Source organism: Amblyraja radiata, chromosome 23, assembly GCF_010909765.2.
Source record: "Amblyraja radiata isolate CabotCenter1 chromosome 23, sAmbRad1.1.pri, whole genome shotgun sequence".
NCBI classification, from domain to species: domain Eukaryota; kingdom Metazoa; phylum Chordata; class Chondrichthyes; order Rajiformes; family Rajidae; genus Amblyraja; species Amblyraja radiata.
In genome coordinates, this window is record NC_045978.1 from 37643377 (window position 1) to 37664649 (window position 21273).

A 21273-nucleotide genomic window follows, 5' to 3' on the forward strand; every position below is an offset into this window, starting at 1 on the left:
TACATGTATGTAGGTTAATTGGCTTGGTAAATGTAAAAATTGTCCCTAGTGAGTATAGGATAGTATCCCATAGGATAATGTGTAGGGATCGTAGGTCGGAGCGGACCCGGTGGGCCGAAGGGCCTGTTTACAATAGAATACAATACAATATATTTGTTGTCATTTGAACCCAGAGGTTCAAACGAAATTTGGTTTCTGCAGTCATACAAACAAGAAGAAGAACCAAGACACAACACAATTTACACGAACATCCATCACAGTGAATCTCCTCCTCACTGTGATGGAAGGCAAAGTCTTATCTCTCCCCTGCACTCCTCGTTCTCCTCCCGATATCAGAGCCAAAGCCCCCGGCGGGCGATGGTAAATAAGTCCCGCGGCAATTATAAAGCGGAGCCCGGGTGATGCAAGGCCGCGCTCCGGGTCTTGGTGTTGGAGCCCCTGGCGTGCGCTAACAAGTCCCGCGGCCATTTAAAGTCGCGCCGGGCGATGATGTAAGGCCCCGCTCCAGGTCATCCTCAACCCCGCAACTCGGGCGGGAGAAGTCGCCGTTGCGGAAGCCCCGAAAAGCGGACTCCCAGCAGGGACCCGCGGGCTCCCGGTGTCACCGTCCACAGGGCCAGCGGCTGGAGCCCCCGAATCTCCAGGGTCGGGCCACAGCAGCGCGCCACCACAGCTCCTCCCGCTCCGAACTCGGCCAGCTCCACGATGGTGAGTAGCCCGCAGCTCCGTGACTGGAGCCCCAGGTCGTTCCGGTTGGAGGCCGCTCCACGGTGCTAGGCCCCAACGACAACGGAGACCCGACAACGAAAAGGTCGGGTTCTCCGTGCAGGGGAAAGATTTTAAAAAGTTTCCCCACCCCCTCACCCCCCACACACATACCCAGTTTAAAAAAAAATAAAAACTACATACAAACGAGACAAAAAATTAAAAAAACGACAGACGGACTGCAGAGGCCGCTGCGACGTGAGTCGCGCCGCCCACCCGACACTGTATTTCTAAACTAAACTAAACTAGACACATTTGGTGTCTTTCTTCGGTATAAACCAGCATCTGCAGTTCTGCAGATCCTTCCTTCAGGCACACACCCATATATATGTCTTTGACTTAAACGTAGATGGGTTGGTTGGTAAGTTTGCTAAATACACCAATATTGCTGTTGCTGCAGACTATAAGGAAGGTCATCGAGGTGTACAGGTGAATACAGCTCAGCTACAGAAATGTGTGGTGAAGTGGCAGATGGAATTGAATCCAAGCAATGTGAGGTGTTGCACTTAGGGAGGCCAAATGTAAAGGGAAGACAAACAATTACGAGCATGACCCTGAACAGCATTGATGTACAGACAGATCTGGGGTTCCAAGTCCATAACTCCCAGAAAGTGGAAACATAAGTAGATAGAGTGCATAGAAGGGTTAGGGTATGCTTGCTTTCATAGGTCAGGACATTAAATATAAGAGTCAGGCAGACATGATGCGGCTTTATAGGACTTTGGTTTGGCTGCATTTGTAGTATTGTATGCAGTTCTGGTTAGCCCATTACAGGAAGGATGAGAAGACTTCGAACAGGGTGCAGTCGGGGTTTACCAGAATGTTCCATAGATGAGGTGGTATTAGCTACCCCCTAATCCAGGGAGAGGTTGGACAGACTTGGATTGTTTTTTTCTGGAATGCTGGAGGTTGCGGGGAAACTTGATAGAAGTGTATAAAACTATGAGAGGCATAGATCGGGCAGACAGAACCATTTTCCCAGGAAGGAAAACACAACTACGAGAGGACATTGCTTTAGGTGAGAGGGGAAACGTTTAAAGGAGATGTGCCAGATGTGTTTGTTTTACTCAGAATGTTGTAAATGCCTGGAACGGACTGCTGAGGTTGGTGGTTGAGGCAGATGCAATTGTGGCTTTTATGAGACTTTTGGATTATGTGCACATAGATAAGAGATGGTCTTGGCATCATGTTCAGCATAGACATTGTGAGCCCACAGACCTGTTCTGTGTACTATCTCTAATGTAGACAATCTGGCCATAATCACAATCTTGTTTGTGGGCACAAGTTGTCGTGTCCAGCAATGTAATATCTCCTGCATTACAACAGTGGACTATGCTTTAAAAGCAACTCATTAGTTGGGATACGTCTGCACTGAGCGAACTTGAAAGTCATGAGAACAATGCAGATTGCTCTTCCTTAAAGTGTGGTAATTACTAAGTATTTAATTTAGTTTACATTAGCTTAGTTTAGTTTCGAAATACAGTGCGGAAACAGGCCCTTCGGCCCACCGAGTCCACACCGACCAGCGATCCCCGCGCATTAACTCTATACTGCATGAGGAACAATTTTTACTTTCATACCAAGCCAATTAAGCTAAAAACCTAAACGTCTTTGGAGTGTGGGAGGAAACCGAAGATCTCGGAGAAAACCCATGCGGTCACGGGGAGAACATATGAACTCCATTGAGACAAGCACCCCTAGCCAGGTTCGAACCCGGGTCTCTGGCACTATAAGCACTGTAAGGCAGCAACCCTACTGCTGCACCACCATGGCACCCACAGGTACCAAAGGGTCTGAATGGCACAGTAGTTATTTGGCCCTTCCACATTGGAGCAGCTACCAGAATTGAAAAGCCGGTACCTGATGGGGCTGTTGATTAAGTCCGGATCCCGTGCAGTAATGGAGCCGATGACACTTCCAACACGAGTGTCTTCTTGAACATCTATCACGTTTGCTTGCAAGGTGAACTCAGGTGGCTCGTCAATGTCCTTAACCGTCACCCTGACACTGGTCCAGTCCTTGAAGGATCTGAGGTTCTCAAACTGGGGGTCAACGTACTTATTCACCGCTTCCAGCAGCAGACTGTGGGTCCTCTTGGTTTCAAAGTCCAATGGCTGAAACAAAGAAAGAAAGTGGTTTAGTTTTTCAACAGCATTTTCTCATATCCTTTTCACATTTCCTTTGTCCTCATTTACCTTACCAGTTAGTCATCATTTCAAAAATCTTTTTAGAACTTGCTATGCAACACAAGTCATTGGGTCCCTTAGTGAGGGGCTGTGATTCTATGACATGGCCTGTAAGACAATGTTCACAAATTGTGCTGGCTTGTGTAGGAAGGAACTGCAGATGCTGGTTTAAACTGAAGATAGGCGCAAAATGTTGGAGTAACTCAGCATCTCTGGAAAAAAGGAATAAGTAACGTTTCGGCTTGAGTCCCTTCTTCAGACTCAGGGGAATGGGAAAGAAGAGATATAGACCGTGATGTAGAGAGATATAGAATAAATGAATGAAAGAAATGCTAAAAGGTAACAATGATAAAGGAAACGGGCCATTGTTAGCTGTGGGCTGGGTGAAAACGAGTTACAGACAATGAGACTCAACAAGACGACTCTGAACCTAGTACAACGACATGGGTAGTGGAGGGATGGAGAGAGAGGGGATGCACGAGTTGATTGTTAGATAAATCAATACTCAAACCGCTGGGTTGTAAGCTGCCCAAGCGAAATATGAGGTGCTGTTCCCCTGACTCTCAGTCTGAAGAAGGGTCTCAACCTGAAATGTCACCATTTTGTTTTCTCCAGAGATGCTGTCTGACCTGGTGAGCTACTCCAGGTTTTTACGCTGGCTTTGAACGCACACCCAGCACCACAGCCTGTGCAGTTCACATGTGTATTACTGTTCGGCCTGAATGTGAAATGTCAGCCTTACTGCTCATCCACATCCTGGAGACCGGCAACATGGTCTAAAGGGTGACAGGACTTCCAGCGGTGTAGTGCCCCTGTAGTGAAATATAGTTTAGAGATACAGCACAGAAACAGAGGACTTCGGCCCACCGAGTCTGCACCGTTCAGCGATCCCCGTACATCAACACTATCCTGCACTAGGGTTTTACATTTGTACCAAGCCAATTAACCTACAAACCTGTACGTCTTTGGAGTGTGGGAGGAAACAGAAGTTCTTGGATAAAACCCACACAGGTCACTGGGAGAACGTACAAATTCCGTACAGACAAGCACCCGTAGTCTGGATCGATCCCGGGTCTCTGGCGCTGTAAGCGCTGTGAGGCAGCAACTCTACCGCTGTGCCGCTGTGCTGTACTGTGCAGGGCTTCAGTGGCATGAAATCTTTGAAAATATTTTGAACATATGGAAAATATCTCTGATAATCTGGGACATTTAAAAGTCTTTTAAATTTGAAGTAGCTAATTAAAGAAAAATGTTAATTAATTAAAAGCAATTTTGTTTTACTAAATCAAGGGGGCAGCACAGTGGCACAGTGGTAGAGCTACTGCCTTACAGCGCCAGAGACCCCGGTTCGATCCTGACTATGAGTGCTGTCTGTACAGAGTTTGCACGTTCTCCCCATGACCTGTGTGGGTTTTCTCCAGGTGTTCTGGTTTTCTCACACATTCCAATATTGTGCAGGTATGTAGGTTAACTGACTTCTGTGAATTATCTTTCTCATAACTGCAACTTCCCATTTGAGGCATCTTCTAATTAATCTACTCTGTCAGCTGCCTACAACTCATTCTTCCCTCCTGAATGAGAGTGTTTAAACATAGAAACATAGAAAATAGGTGCAGGGGTAGGCCATTCGAGCCAACACCGCCATTCAATATGATCATGGCTGATCATCCAAAATCAGTACCTCATTCCTGCTTTTTCTCCATATCCTCTGATGCAATTAGCTCTATGAGCTAAATCTACCTCTCGAAAACATCCAGTGAATTGGCCTGCACTGCCTTCTGTGGCAGAGAATTCCACAGATTCGCAACAGCATAGACTGTTCTCATTTGGCCCACAACTAGTTCTATCCATATTGATCATTACTCCTGCTCCAATTCATGTTATGAAACTATGGGATTGAGTGTCCTTTCTGTGACTGTAGGGAATTATACATTGGCAGGGCTGCCAACATTGGGTGAGAGTTGAGAGTGAGAAATTGAGAGAGACCAAGCCCGAGGGAGCGTAGCAACCGGGGGTGTGTGTGTGTGTGTGGGGGGGGGGGGAGTGGGAGGGGAGTGTGTGTGTCCCCCCCCCATTGGTACAGAGCTTTTGTATTTTTCTGTTTGAAATTGTGCAATCTGGTACATACTGTAGCTAGTCTTTGAACTTGAATGCAATATTTATGCTTTAAATTGGATTAGCTATGAATAAGGTTAGGCTAAATTACATTCCTAATTACATTCCACAGCAGAGCCAGACTCTGATCAACAGGTGCAGCACATGAATGATCTTAGTATATTCATGTATGGAAATCAGATTATAATCAAACAATTGGCCCATGTTGACCAACCTGGGTCTCACTGCACACCTGGCACTACTCCTGACCCTGACTCCAGTTGCATAACTTCTCTCATTTTGACCCTGAGTTCAGTCTTACACCTGGCCCTGATCACAGCTGCTTACCTGCTTAGGTTCCCAGTGCTGAACACTCCCATTGTCCCAGCTTTGACTGCACACCTAGTACTATTCCAGATCTTGACTCTGGATGCACACTTGGCCTTGCTCCTAGCCCCTCTGCACTGACAATATATCTGGCCCACACATAAAGCCCCAGGTGCGTAACTAATGCGGTAGTCTTTTTTGGGGCACTTCACAGACCAAATTTTATATTACAAAATTTGCTATATCAATTGGCTTCCTTGTTATCTAACATGCTAGTTACTTTGTCAAAGAAGTCATCAGTTGATTGTACACAATTTCTCATCCATAAAATTATACTCACTCAGCTGTATTCTGTTACCATTTCCTTCATTGTCCTAACAAACTGTCCTGAAGTCATTTCCCCCCCAATATTTTCAGTATTTTGCTGTCTTCCACTCAGCTGGAACTTTTCCGAAATGCAAAGTCCAATAACTATATATTTAGCAATATTATTCTAGTAAATGTGATCTTGAGAGCACATCATATTTTCTGTGGTATTCATAACACACAATGATAAAAAGATCATTGTTTAAAATATCTTTGTTTTGATTGCACCCACCAACATTCATACATTATTATATTACAGTTAATATGTACCAAGGGCAAATTTTTGTTCCAATGCCCCCCATTCCCATTTACTTTTACATTGCAGTGATGAAATCCAAGTGAAGTTTAAATGGCATCAGAAAAATAAAACCTCCGGAATAGATGTTATTCATTACGTGGTTGGTTGGAGTAAGTATCAGCATAATTATTATATTAAACTTTGAATCTTCGGATGTCCTGGTTCAAGCTAAAACTAAAGACAAATAATAACCTCCTCACTCCTCACTCCTCCTCGCAAGTATCTCTGTCACTTCTTTAAAATATGCCCCTTCTTTGAACAAGCTCTTAAACATTGCATCTGAATCAGTTTACATCTGATTACACTCCTTGAGGATGTTCATCTATGTGTTCAATTAATAAAACAATGAGATTAGGACATTTCTATTCAACCTGTCAAAGGAATTTGGGGGGGGGGGGGGGTTAGAAATAGTCAGTGAGGTAAACAAACATAATAGTTGAGTGGCAAATGACAATAGTGCTACCTTCCCAATATTTAACTGAAGGAAATAATGGGTTATTGGGGCTGTATGTTGTGACAGACAGCCTGACACCTTGCATGTCATTTTAATATTACACTTATCTCATCCCCTTGGATATTCCAGATTAATAAATTAAGGTTTTGGCAACTAATTACAAATCAGGCTAATTACAAATTAATAACATTAGCCAACTCCGAAACACGAAGCGCTGAACATTGGGATCCAGACATCACGGACAACTGGCTTCAGTTCCCCATTCACATCTGGCAGTGCTCTCTGTCTGAACCAGGAACCAGTGGGGAGGCTGAGAGATCACTGATCACTGATCGCTGGCCTTGGGGGTTCCCGGTGAGGGAGTGGAGCAACTGAGTGGGGCAACTGAGTGGGGGGAGGGTGTGGGAGGGGGGTGTAGGGACATTTTCAAATTTGATGTATTAAAATCATGTTTTAGTGCATTGTAGAAGTATGATTTCAATATTTTTTGTTTTAAGTACTTTTAAGAGGTAACATTTTAAGGGGTAACTTTTTCCACACAAAGGATGGTGGGTGTATGGAACAAGCTGCCAGAGGTGGTAGTTAAGGCAGCGACTATCCCAACATTTAAGGAACAGTTAGATTGATACATGGATAGGACAGGTTTGGAGGGATATGGACCAAAGCAGGTAGTGTAGTTGGGACATGTTGGCGGGTGTGGGTAAGTTGCTTCGAAGGGCCTGTTTTCACACTGTATCACTCTATGACTACATTATACCTCCACCATGCGTGAATGCTTCAAAATCAAATGGTCAAGTTTTATTGCCATATACTCAAGCATAGAAACATAGAAACATAGAAAATAGATGCAGGAATAGGCCATTCGGACCTTCGAGCCAGCACTGCCATTCAATACGATCATGGCTGATCATCTAAAATCAGTACCTCTTTCCTGTTTTTTCCCAATATCCCTTGATTTCGCTAGCCCCAAGAGCTAAATGTAACTATCTCTTGAAAACATCCAGTGAATTGGCCTCCACAGCCTTCTGTGGCAGAGAATTCCACATATTCACAACTTTCTGAGTGAAGAAAGTTTGTCCACATCTCAGTCGTAAATGGCCTACCCCTTATTCTTAAACTGTGTGAACCCTGGTTCTGAACTTACCCAACATCGGGAACATTTTTCCAGCAGTTACAATAAATGAAAATTTAGCAGGCAAGCAGGATGTTTTCTCCAACCACCCCCATTTGAAGGCCACTATATTCCACCATTTCTACCCAGTGCTTGGCACTTACTTCCTGCAGCCATTGGTTGTCCTCCAGGATGCACCGAGCCACAGCCTGGTCCATACCAGTCACCAGGGCAAATTCGGCACAGAGACTCTCATGGCAGTGGTGCAACGCTTCCGACGGCCCAGGACTCTTGCACTGTTGCTGCTCCATGGCCGGAGCTACAGCGAGCGACTCGCCAGCCCGGCAAACACTCGCCAGCCCTGGCTCCCTGTCCACACATGCTTCTGCTTCCATCCCTCCCTCACCCCCGGCTCTCCAACACCCGCGGCCCACGCAGTTGATATGCGTTTTTAAATTTTCGTTGATCACAGAATTTTTCACGACAGAGCGTGAGAAATTTGAGATCAGTATGAGAGCGTGTGAATTTGTCCAAACGCGTGATTCTCACGATCAATAGGTGTGAGTTAACAGCCCTGCATTGGATATAATGATAATTCCACCCATCACTATCTAACATTATGTATTCGTTTCCATGCCTTGTTAATACCACCACCCCCCCCCCCAAAGTATTTATCTACATTTTACAATTATGATGATGTGGAATGGAGCTGCTTCTGAAAACTACAGGCCAGTGAGCCTGATGTCAGTAGTGAGAAAGTCGTTGGAGGGTGTTCTTAGCCTCAAGATCTACTAGCGTTTGGCATAGCATCGGCTGATACTACACGTGGCTTTGTGTGGGGGAAATTGTGTCTCACAAACCTGATGAGAAGTCACCAAGAGAATGGATAAAGGCAAAGCAGCATGTGCTGTCCATATGGCCTTAAACAAGGCTTTTGACAAGGTCTCGCATGGTAGGCAAGTCTGGATGGTTAGATTGCATGGAATACAAGATGGGTTAGCCTATTGAATTAAAATTGGCCTGGATGAAGGAGTTAAATGGAGGTTGTGGAGTTGGAGTTTTATTCCAGTGGAGTGCCACAAGTGTCAGTATTGTGTGCACTGCTGTTTGTTAATACATTAATGATTTGGATGACAATACGGTTAACATTGTCAGTGAATTTGCAGATGGCACCAACATTAGTTTTGGAGTGGGCAGTGAGGAAGGATATCTAGGTTTACAACAGGACTAAGAAAAGGCACATGGAAATTAACTTGGACTGGTGTGAGGTGTTGTACTTTGGAATGCCAAACTAGGGCAGGGCTTACACAGTCAATGGTGGAGCAAGAGAGAATGTAGCAGAGCAGGGAGATCTGAGAGTACAGATGCGTGGTTCCCTAATAATGGCAAATCAGATGGACAGTGTGGTGAAGTTTGGCATTTGGCACGCATGTTTTCATTGGGAAACGTATTGAGAACAAAAGTTGACACATCGTGATGCAGTTGCAAAAGTTGTTAGTGAGACCACACCAGGAGTATTGTGTGCAGTTCTGGTTACAAGCTATAGTAAGGATGTCATTAAGTTGGAAATGGTGCAGAGGCTATTCACAAGGATGTTACCTGGACTTGTGGGCTTGAATTATGGGGGGAGGTTGAACAGGCTTGCACTTTTTTCTTTGGCATGTAGGAGGCTGAGGTGTACAAGGTCATGAGGGGCATTGATAAAGTGAATATTCACACTCTTTTTCCCAGGGTAGGCGCTTCTAAATCTGGAGGGCACGCGATATTTGTTTGTTTGTTTGTATGTTTGTTTTGTGTGTGCGCGACGTGTGTATATATGTGTGTATTTGTGAGTATACACACACTGAACTTTGTTTTTTCTCTCCTTTATTATATTGTTTACAGTGGACTATGTTTACATATTCTGTTATGCAAGTAAGAATTTCATTGTTCTATCTGGTACATCTAGTCTAGTCTAGTACTTAACAAAATCTCTCATTTTGTCCTCTTCCGGCTTGCGTTGTTTTAAAATTTGCACGAAAACAGTACCAGATAGCGCTACGATTTTTTGCAACCTTACTTGCCATTCTCCTGTGCTACAAGTGCACCAAGTTTTGTTCGGATTGGTGGAATAATAACAATAATAGTCTCTGTATATCAGAGCTTATTTGGAGGTTGTAGTGTTTAATTGCCTCGACTACATTTGTACCATCGTTTCGGTGACTCACACAGTTACTGACAGGGCTTTAAACTAAAACGGGGTGAGGGAAGGCCTCCGAGAATGGAAGACTTAATAAACAGAAGGAATTGAAAGAGTAGTGATGCAGAATAGGGTGATGGAAACTGAGAGTAATCCGGTGAGAAGCCAGGGCAGAAGATGTGAAAATATGCAATACAGAGCAAGTCCAGAGCTGTAACAAATTGAAACTTAATGGTCTTTATGTAAATGCAGATTGTGTTTGCAACGAGATAGATGTAGATAGCACCGAGAGCAATATGTGAGTCTCATGTAAAAGCCGTTATAGAGACGTTTTTAGTTTAGTTTAAAGACACGGTGCAGAAACAGGCCCTTCAGCCCACCAGGTCCGCTCCGAACAGTGATCCCCCTACATTAACACTACCCTACACCCACTAGGGACAATTTTTACATTTACCAAGCCGCCAATTAACATACAAACCTGTACGTCTTTGGAGTGAGGGAGGAAACCGAAAATCTCGGAGGAAACCCAGAGGAGAACATTCAAACTCTGTACAGACAACACCGTAGTCGGGATCGAACCCGGGTCTCTGGCGCTGTATTCGCTGTCAGGCAACAACTCTACCTCTGCACCACCGTGATCGCCTGTGTTTTCGGGATGACTAAGACTGGGAACAGAATATTCCAGGTAATGCACTGTTCCAAAAGAACAAACCAAAGGAGAGAGGAGGTTAATCAAGGAAGGTGCCAGAGGTGTGCAGAGTTGTGATATGGAGTCAATGGATCGTGATATGGGATCAGTTGGGGTTGAAATTATGAATAACTAGAGGGTCTGAGCTATAGGGAGAGGGTAAGTAGGCTGGGACTCCATTCCGTGGAGTGCAGGAGGATGAGGGATGATCTTACCGAGGTTTATAAAATCATGAGAGGAATAGATCGGGTAGCTGCACAGAGTCTCTTGCCTGGAGTAGATGTATCGAGGACCAGAGGACATAGGATTAAGGTGAAGGAGAAAAAAATGTTATAGAAATCTGAGGGGTAACTTTTTCACACAAAAGGTGTTGGTTTTATGAAACAAGCTGCCAGAGGAGATAGTTGAGCCTGGGACTATCCCAACATTTAAGAAACAATTAGACAGCTACATGGATATATCAGGTTTGGAGTGATATGGACCAAACACAGGTAGGGAACTAGTGTAGCTCGGACATGTTGGCCGGTGTGGGCAAGTTGGGCCGAAGGGCCTGTTTCCACGCTGTATGACTCTATGACTCTATGAGAGGGGTTTCTTACCAATAATGACTAAATAGTTTAGCCCTATATTCTTTGGGGTTTAGAAGTATTCGGGGTGACCTCCTCAAACAAACAGTATAAGATCCAAAGGGGCCTTAACAAGGTGGATAATGGGATGAAATGGAGGGGAATGGAAATTTCTTCTCACAGGGTAGGGTGAATATCTAAAATTCTCTGCCCCAGCAGGTGATAAAAGCTGGAGTATTAGAAATATTTAATGTAGAGATGGATAAATATTTAATAGATCAAGGAATAGTTGGATATTAGAAAAGACACAGGAGTTGAGCAGCATGGATCAATGGGGTGGACTTCAAGAGGCTGGTGGACACCTCTCGCTCCTTTTCGTTCTGTGCCTGTGTTAGTATCAATGATTTCACAACCTTTATGGGCTGTGCCTTTTCTAGCCTTGTGCCAAAGTCAAGGGAATCAAGTAAACTAAACATTCAGCCATTTACAATAATCTTCACAAAATACCCAACCGATGTTACGCCTTATTGCAGGGTGTTCAGAGGTGATCGCAACGGCATTCTAATGGGCTAGAATTAGGATAAATATTTCAAAATGTAAAGAATGTTCAAATAATAATGAAACAAGTTTATCCACTTTAATCACATGTATTTAATTTGAGCTCTCCAAATGTTTAAAATGTCAGCTACAAATGATTGAGCTCCAAACTCATCACTAAGCTCACATGTGATAATAAATTCCTTCATCTGGGCCTCTGTACCTCCCTTTGTATCTTGATCCTTGACCTTCTGAACGACAGACCTCATTTCCTCCTCAATGGCCATCAACATATGTACACCTTCGGGCAAGGGTTTCACCTACCCAGAGGGTAAATTTGTTGATTCGGGATCTGTACATATTTTTTCTCATTGACTGACTGTGTTGGGTTCTGGTAATCCAGTATCTGTTCATCATTAGTTGTTCATAAATAAGTGAAATAGCCTTGTTATGTGCTATTTTACTTCGGAGTCAGGCCGTCAGCCCGCATGCGTGTCAATACGTCCATGCATGGCGCCACGACTGGCTGGTAGGCGCGTCGCTCCTCCAGCGGTAAGTTTAAAAGACCCGCAGGTAAGTTCTAAAGCTTATTCTGAGGTCGTATTTCATTCAATCTTGTTTGCAGGTTCGCTACAAGAACACAGAAATGGACAAAAAAGCGAAGGCTAGACGGGCCATGGGGAAACCCGCTACAGAAGACCGCGGGACCGGCCGTCAACTTCACCACCCCAGTCGCTGATGATAATTCCAGCGACTGCAGACTTGGTGACTCTGCAGAGCACTATGGCTCCCCCCAAGGGGGGGAAAGCCAAATGTAAATCTGCCAGGCCTATAGACTCTGATGAATCAGGCCAGGAGGGTGCATCCCCCACTATGGATAGCATCGTCGGACACCTATCCCGGATGGAGCACCCCATGGAGAGGATGCTCCACCACGATATGCTCCTTAGATCGGAGTCATATCAACGCGGGTCTCCGAGAGAGCCCGCGGCAGCGCCTGGCTCAGGGCTGCAAGATGTCTCCCTCTCTGAGGAGGGGAGCATCCATAGCCAGATGTAGGCTGGCTCAGAGTTCGGCAGTATGTCTGGGGAACATACTATAATGCACGGGCTGCGAGTAAAAGACATAGCCGCCATAGCATCAAAATGTACGATGGAATCTCAAATTGGGAAGCCGCTCGAAGAAAACCTAGCGGCCACATCAATTACCTGGCTTCACACCAGCTCCAGGAGCAGGTAATGTTGGACACGATCAGGAGGCACCACTCCCCCATCAACTGCGCATCTTTAACAGTGCCAACCGTTAACAGCTCAATATGGAACCATCTGGGGTGAGGCATCTGGAACCAGGAGGTGAAACTCCAAAAAATTCAGAGTCTGCTGGCTTCAGGCATCACGGTCTTTGCCAGATCAGTGGACACAGTACCTTTGTCAGAGGGCCAACAAGATGCGCTGGCATTGTTATGCAATGCGCACTTCGAGATCAACTGTTACCGCAAGAATGCCATCCGCCCCACTCTGAATCCGAAATGTACATGATTATGTAAATCCAGTAATATACAGCCTCCAAACTACCTATTCGGTGAAGACCTACCCAAACAGGTCAAGGATGTAGATGACGAAGCAAAAGCCGTAGGGCTAATCCAGGGTTCTTCAGGAAACCGAGCTGCGTCTTTCCGACGACAACTTCCCTACGCCTCTACCAGCACCAATCCTTTCCCTGAGACTGGTAGCAACACCAAGGCCGGACAATATGAATAATATGGACAAAAGTATTTTTTAGGGCATGGCCAAGGCCCTCCTCCAAAATGCGCACCTCGTACACTCCAGCCCCCAGACTTCGGGGGCAGAAATACACGCCAAGAAGCCACCAATAACCTTAAAGTTAGGTGGATCTGGTTCACCTTAGAATATAAGGGTGTGCACCATTCACGGGTTTTATGCACTTGGGGGTTTGGTATTCAAGCCAAGTTCAGTATAATTGAATTGCTTGGCTCTACTCAACTTAATCATTATGCAGTATAGATTGTAAAGACTAGGGGTTTCCTTATTCATCCAGAAGTTCATGAATTGGGACTAGCCATTTACCCACTCTCATATTGGGCAATCTACCCTCGGGCTAGAAATGCGAATTAATAGAAGTGTGTGTATCTCATTATAAACAGTAACCTTCTATCCATATAAGATATTATGCAAGTTTCTATAAACCTATGCCATTTAGGGGTAACAGATAATATACGCATAAGTCACCAGTACTTTATGGAACAAGGACTAACCACTTAGAGCTATGGGTGCTCTCTATGGGTTAAGGCTGGTTGCGGGAATATGCATCATCTGCATAAAATCAACTCCATATCCTGTGTTGGCTATCTTATTTGGCATTGGAGAATTGCAAGGAATATTTGAATTCAGCTACCTATCTGCCAAGTAGGCTCAATATGGTGTTGGACACCGGGATACGGTATTCAGCGATGACACAGTATGGATGGAATCGTAACATGTTTTATGACATCGACGATCGGTATTAACACCGGATATTGATTTATCTGCGTGCAGACAAATCACCAGTTACCTAAGCATGTTGCTCAAGTACAAGGTCATAGGCAGTAGCGGTAGAGGTACTCCCACATATTGGGGAAGGATGTACTTGTTGCATTTCCCCCACCCTGCCTCATCAATCGATGCTTGCTAATCAGGCAAGACCCAGCCTCAGGCCTCCTGGTAGCACCAGACCGGCCGACATAGCTATGGAACGCTACACTGGGAGTGATCAGTCTTTTATGGTAATTCCCAAGGCAGTAATCTACAGTCCACCCTGTAACAGGGGGATACATCCTCACCATGACCAAATAAAATTGTTGGTTCACAGAGTCTGAGAAGACCTTTCCTGGGGCTCGGATTGTCCGAACGCACAGTGGATGTACTCGCTGCAGCCTGGAGAGACAGTACGAAGGCACAATACACTTCCTATATTAGGAAGTGGGAAGAGTACTGTACAATATTCAATATATCATACGGCTCAGCACACATAACCGATGTGTTAGAGTTTCTCTCAAAACTATTATTTGAAGCGATGTTGAGTTATAGTGTTATTAACTGTGCCAGAAGTGCACTATCGGCATATTTGGGGCCGGGATCAGGATGCCGCCCTGTTGGGTCACACCCTCTAGTGTCTAGATTTATGAAGGGCATCTTCAACACAAAACCTCCCAGGCCCAGATATACGGAAATTTGGGATATAGGCACAGTATTAACTCTGCTCCGCCGGTGGGCACCGGCAACATCCCTGTCCATGGTCCAGCTCACATATAAAGTAGTGATGCTAATGGCACTGGTGTCAGCGCAAAGGGCCCAGTCGTTACACAAGCTTCGACTGGATAGCATGACCACGTCTGCCAACAGCATCACGTTTTACGTGTATAGAAACATAGAAACATAGAAAATAGGTGCAGGAGTAGGCCACTCGGCCCTTCGAGCCTGCACCGCCATTCAATATGATCAATGCTGATCATCCAACTCAGTATCCTGTATCTGCCTTCTCTCCATACATTAGCCACAAGGGCCACATAGTATGAATCAAGCTACATTTACCCCTTGGACTTCCGGCTATGTGTTGTAACACTCCTGCAACTTTATATTAAGGTCACTAAGAGCCTAAGGGGCCCGGTACTAGCATTATTTGTTAGTTTTAAGAAACCATGTAAAAAGGTTTCAGTTCAGACCAATTCCAGGTGGCTGAACCAGGTACTGACATATGCAGGAGTAAATACTGATTATTTTAAATCTCACTCCACCAGGGCTGCATCTACGTCAGTAGCGAGGACAAGGGATGTCCCACTAAACCTAATCCTAGCGACCGCAGGATTGCCAGGAGAACGTACATTCCAGGTGTTCTATAATAAACCTGTCACCAGACCAAGTGCTTTTGCCGACACCGTTTTAAGTTCTGTTACGTAGTCTCCCTGGATGAGAGGAGCTACTATATTTATGATTTGTCCATTAAAAGCATCAGCATGTTTTCAAAATTTGTCATGTCTGAGTGCATTTATCTCTCATCCATGGTCAATCAATACAGTTGTGTGGCTTGGACTTGCGTCCACGGCATGAAATCACAGAGCTTCAAAGTCTTCACGCAGTCACTCACGTGACTCCGAAGTAAAATAGTAAGATTAAACGAGAACTTACCAGTTTGAAGTTTGATCTTTATTTTATGAGGAGTTGCGATGAGGGATTACGTGCCCTCCGCTCCCAACCCTCTTAAAAGATCAGCTGGTATTACAAGTTTCTCGTATCTTACTATATTCAGTTCAACAACTGTTATTCTGTGATTTCACACTGCTGATTTAAAGGTTGACGCGCATGCCGGCTGACGGCCTTCTTCACGTAATCCCTCATCGCAACTTCTCATAAAATAAAGATCAAACTTCAAACTGGTAAGTTCCCGTTTAATCTTGCTATTAAAGTTGCCAGGGGTAAATGGGACGAGAAAGGATGGGAATCCCTGCCTTATGAGATGGCGGCGCTGCCTTAGCAGCCATCCAAGATGGCGGCGCTGCCTTAGCAGCTGCGGCTCGCCTGCAGTCCGTCTGTTTTTTTCTTTTTTGTGTTGTTCTTTTGTTGTTCTTTTGTCCGGTTTTAGTTAATTTTTGGTTTATTAGGTTGTGTATGTGTGTGGGTGGGGGGAGAAACATGTTTTTGGTCTCTTCTTTCGGGGGGATGCGACTTCTCTTGTCGTATCCCCCGTCTCCATCTCCGCCTGCGCCGAAGCCTAATAGCGAAGCTGGCGGCCTTGGAGCTGTGGGCAGCGGCAGCGGCAGCGGCGACCCGACCTCGGAGCGGGCAGCGGCAGCGGCGACCCGACCTCGGAGCGGGCAGTGGCAGCGGCGACCCGACCTCGGAGCGGGCAGCGGCAGCGGCGACCCGACCTCGGAGGATCGGCCGCGGGCCCGGTGGACTCGGCCGCGGGCCCAGTGGACGACATCGTCGGGAGCACGCAGGTCACAGGTTGGTGTCCCGTTCTCCTGAGCTCCCGCGACAACAGCTGCATCCGCTGGACTGGAGGGTGGCAGCTTCGGCGGCTTCGACCACCCCGGGTCGCGGAGTTGAACAGGCCCGTTCGCGGAGCTTGGATTCAGCCGCGGGACTGACATTACTTACCATCACCCGGCGGGGTCACAACATCCGAAGCCTGGATCGCCTCAGCGCAGAGGGAGAATAAGAAGGGAAGAGACAAAGACTTAAGACTTTTGCCTTCCATCACAGTGAGGAGGTGCCTGGTGAACTCACTGTGGTGGATGTTAATTTGTGTTTATTGTGTGTTTTTGTCATTTTTTACTATATGTAGGACTGCAAGGCAACAAAATTTCGTTCAGACCGCAAGGTCTGAATGACAATAAAGGCTACTTTGACTTTTGACTTTGACTTTGACCTGCTTAACCACCTGCTTAACCCTTGGAGTACCCATGATTTTGTGGTTAAGCACAACTCCAATGCCATCAATACATTCCCCGATGTTACCAGTGTGGGGGTTTGCTGAATTATGTATAGTGATGAGTCAGCGTACAAGAGAGAGCCAGACCACCTGGTTGCGTGATGTACCGACAACAAACTCTCGGTCAATATCAACAAGATCATGGATCTTATCTGTAGGAAGGAACTGCAGATGCTGGTTTACACAGAAGATAGACACAAAATGCTGGAGTAACTCAGGCAGCATCTCTGGATAAAAGGAATGGGCGGCGTTTCAGGTCGAGACCCTTCTTCAGGCTGAGAGTCAGGGGAGAGGGAGACACAGAGATATGGAAGGGTAAGGTGAGAAAACCAGAGATCAAAGGGTACGAAGATCAAGGAGAAGTCAATATTTTGCTTACAACCAACCCCTGCCCCCAGCTCCAAGGCCGCCAGCTTCGCTATTAGGCTATTATGAATATTGACTTCTCTAACTTGAAGCAATCCTTGCTTTCCCTCTCTCCATCCATCCGTCCCCTATATATAAAGCACACTATTATTGTTCCCTTATTGAATAAACATTGCTTTGCCTTACAATTGCATGTGTTCAAATGTAGTTTCCATTTCATTCTTGCTTTGATGATATTTAATTTTAATTTTAATCTATGCAGCAGCGTAAAACCTCTGATCCCACATCTGAAGTTTATTTAGGCCAAACTCGTAAGAGAGTCTCAGTAGAGAGTTCCAGCGTTGTTGCCCGTTGGTGCTCAGTGGCTGGATCTCCCTGAACATACATAAACTGGAATAAACAAAACTCCCACCAGAAGATGGAAGTCAGGATTGGTGGCTGAGAAATGTGCCTGGAAATTGAAGCTACCAACTGTGGGCTGCAGGGTGGTGCAGTGGTACAGTTGGTGCCTTACTGCACCAGAGACCCTGGTATAATCCTGACCACAGGTGTTTGTCAGTACGGAGTTTGTACATTCTCCCCGTGATCTGCATGGGTTTTCTCTGAGATCTTCAGTTTCCTCCCACATTTCGAAGATGTATAGGTTAGTAGGTTAATTGGCTTGTTGTTATCAATGTGAAGTCGTCTCTAGTGTGTGTAGGATAATGTAATGTGCGGGGATCACTGGTCCATGTGGACTCGGTGGTCCGAAGGGCCTGTTTCTGCATTGTATCTCTAAACCAAACTGAACTAAACTCCTTCCACCACTAAAGCCCTCGATGAAAACTTGCATGTGCTCTCCCAATGCACTCTTTCAGAAGTCAACAATTAAATCCTTGATAGACACAAAATGCTGGCATAACTCAGTGGGAAAAGCAGCATCTCTGGATAGAAGGAATGGGTGACTTTTCGGGTCAAGACCCTTGTTCAGACTGAGAGTCAGGGGAGAGAGAAATGAGAGATATGGAAGGGTAAGGTGTGAAAACGAGAGATCAAGGGGGACGATGCTCAAGGAAAATATAGAACTTAATCATTGTTAGCTGAGGGGAAGGTGACATCCAAGCATACAATCAGTAAAATGTAATCAGTTGGACAGTGAAACTAGTCAGACACTGGTGTTGTATGTAGTGTTCACGGATGCAACACATTACACAGATATTATTAGACTGAGTGAATGGTAGAATATGATATATAGCTAAGACCATCCACCTTGCAACCAAAAAGCCATGGTAAGGGTAAGGTGTGCAAACAAGAGATCAAAGGGGGCAAATATCAAGGAAAATGTGGAATTGATAATTATTAGCTAGGGGAAGGTGACAACAAAGCACATTTCTCAGCCACCAATCCTGACTTCCATCTTCTGGTAGGAGTTTGTTTGTTACAGTTTATATATGGTCAGGGAGCTCCAGCCACTGAGCACCAACGGGCAGCAAAGTTGGAACTCTCTGCTGAGACACTCTAACGAGTTTGGCCTAAATAAACTTCAGATGTGGGGTCAGAGGTTTTACGCTGCTGCATAGATTAAAATTAAAATGAAATATCATCAAAGCAAGAATGAAATGGAAACTACATTTGAACACATGCAATTGTAAGGCAAAGCAATGTTTATTCAATAAGGGAACATTAATAATGTGCTTTATATTCATGTATGGAGAAAGAGAGAATACAGCCTTGATACAGTAAAGAAATACTGTTGAATATTTCAGATCTCTTTTTTCATTTGAAAGATGAGGATTCAATACCAGACTTTAAACATAAGCATATGTCAATGTTAAAATCATGAGATTGCTTGTTAGGGACCTCATTAACACTAGAATTATACTTTGAGTATTAATTGAGTGTCTTCATTCCAGGAGAATGGTTCAATCACCCTGCACTATTTATGTGCGTGAAGCATCGGCATATAATTCAGGAATAGGTTGGCACTGGCCCAGGTTAAGTGGCTCTCCATAGAAACATAGACGCACAGAAACATAGAAAACTATGTGCAGCAGAATGCCATTCGGGCCAGCACCTCCATTCCATATGATCATGGCTGAGCATCCAGGATCAGTACCCCGTTCCTGCTTTCTCCCCATATCCCTTGATTCTGTTAGCCTTAAGAGCTACATCTAACTCTCTCTTGAATACATCAGTATTGAATATATCGGTGTGAGACTCTTTGCATGATGCTTTTGATCAACAAAAAACATTAAAAGCAAATTACAGTTTGCTTTTCAGTCCAGTCCAACCATGCAAATCGATTTGGTGAAATTCTGATCCCTGTACGCTGGCATTAGCCGAATCTTACAAAGTTTCTTACTGCAATCACAGCTGCCTGGTCATTTCAATTCCGTGATATCCTCTCTTTCTCTGTTCCCCTGGATTGGGATAATGCGGGTAATAATGGGACATTCCAGATAATGTCCACCAACCGGAGCAAACTGCGCAATGATTCTGATGTCTGCGATGACCCAGTACTCCAAAGTAGACCATATCTCCTGCCTATCACTTCATAAAGGCTGTGATATTCAGTATCTCTGCTGTCAGTTCAGTTTAGTTTATTGTCACACGTACCGAGGTACATTGAAAAGCTTTTGTTGTGTGCTATCCAGTCAGCAGAAAGACAACACATGATTACCATCGAACCAATTACAGTGTACAGACACATGATAAGGGAATAATGCTTAGTGCAAGATAAAGACACCAAGGTCCAATCAAGGATAGCCTGGATAGATCAAGGATAGGCAGGGATAGATCAGGCAACTGAATCATCCTACCTCAACCAGAGAGCCATGGTGAACTATTATCTACCTATTTGGTGACCCTCGGACTATCGTTGATCGGATTTTGCAAACTTTACCTTACACTAAACATGCCCCATCTCAGCTAGTCTCATTTTCCCAATATTCCTCTAAGGCTTTCCAAGTAATAGGGTGGTGAGGGGGGAGGGAGGGTGCGGGAGGAGATTGGACAATGTGGGGGGGAGAGACGCAAGGTTGTGATGGGAACAGGATGATTAGTGTGGGATGACAAAGTGGTGTGGGGGGGCTAGACAGCTTGGTGTGGGGCAGAATAGTATGGTTCACCCGGTGGTGTATGGAGGGATGAAAGGGAGGGTGGGCATAAGACTCACAATTGAAGTGGATGGAGAAGAGACTGATGTAGGAGCAGGAGTATCCCCACAATCTCAGTTCATAAGATGATGCCATATCTGACTGTAATCACATCTCTACACTGCAGGCCGCCCATGATATCCTCTCACTCCCTTGCCTATCTGGAATACCTGCCTAGCTAGATAGAGTGGACGTAGAAAGGGTACTGTCAGTAATGGGAGCATCTGAAACCAGAGGCCATAGCGTCAGAATAAAAGGGCGTACCTTCAAAGTGGAGATGAGGAGGAATTTTTTTAACAAGAGGCTGGTGAATCTGTGGAATTCATTGCCACAGATGGCTATGGAGGCTAACACAAAGAGCATATTTAAGGTGGAGATTGATAGGTTCTTGAATAGGAAGGACACCAAAGGATACAGGGAGAATGCAGAAGAATGTGGTTGAGAGGAAAAATAGATCAGCCATGATTGAATGATGGCGTAGACTCAATGGGCTGAATGGCCTAATTTGGCTCCTATGTCTTACGGTCTCATAGAATCCATCTACTGCTGCACTAAAAATATTAACATGTATCAAACAGCTTTTGAAGAAATTAGATCCTAAACATATCACCTTCCCAGAGAAAATGTTTTGCTTATCTCCATGTTAAATCCCAGACCCTTTATTTTCTTGTATTTCTCTCCAAACAAAAACAGATGTTATTTGCATAATGCT

General features: G+C 45.0%; 1 protein-coding gene across 1 annotated transcript in view; it reads right to left on the reverse strand.

The window, feature by feature from the left end:
* The window catches only part of LOC116986490 (cadherin-22-like), a 523346-nt gene that overhangs the window by 405545 nt on the left and 96528 nt on the right, over window positions 1-21273 (reverse strand). The window contains exon 4 of the mRNA XM_033042073.1: window positions 2626-2879. Coding sequence (XP_032897964.1) covers window positions 2626-2879 — 254 coding nt within the window. The remainder of the gene's footprint in view (window positions 1-2625; window positions 2880-21273) is intronic.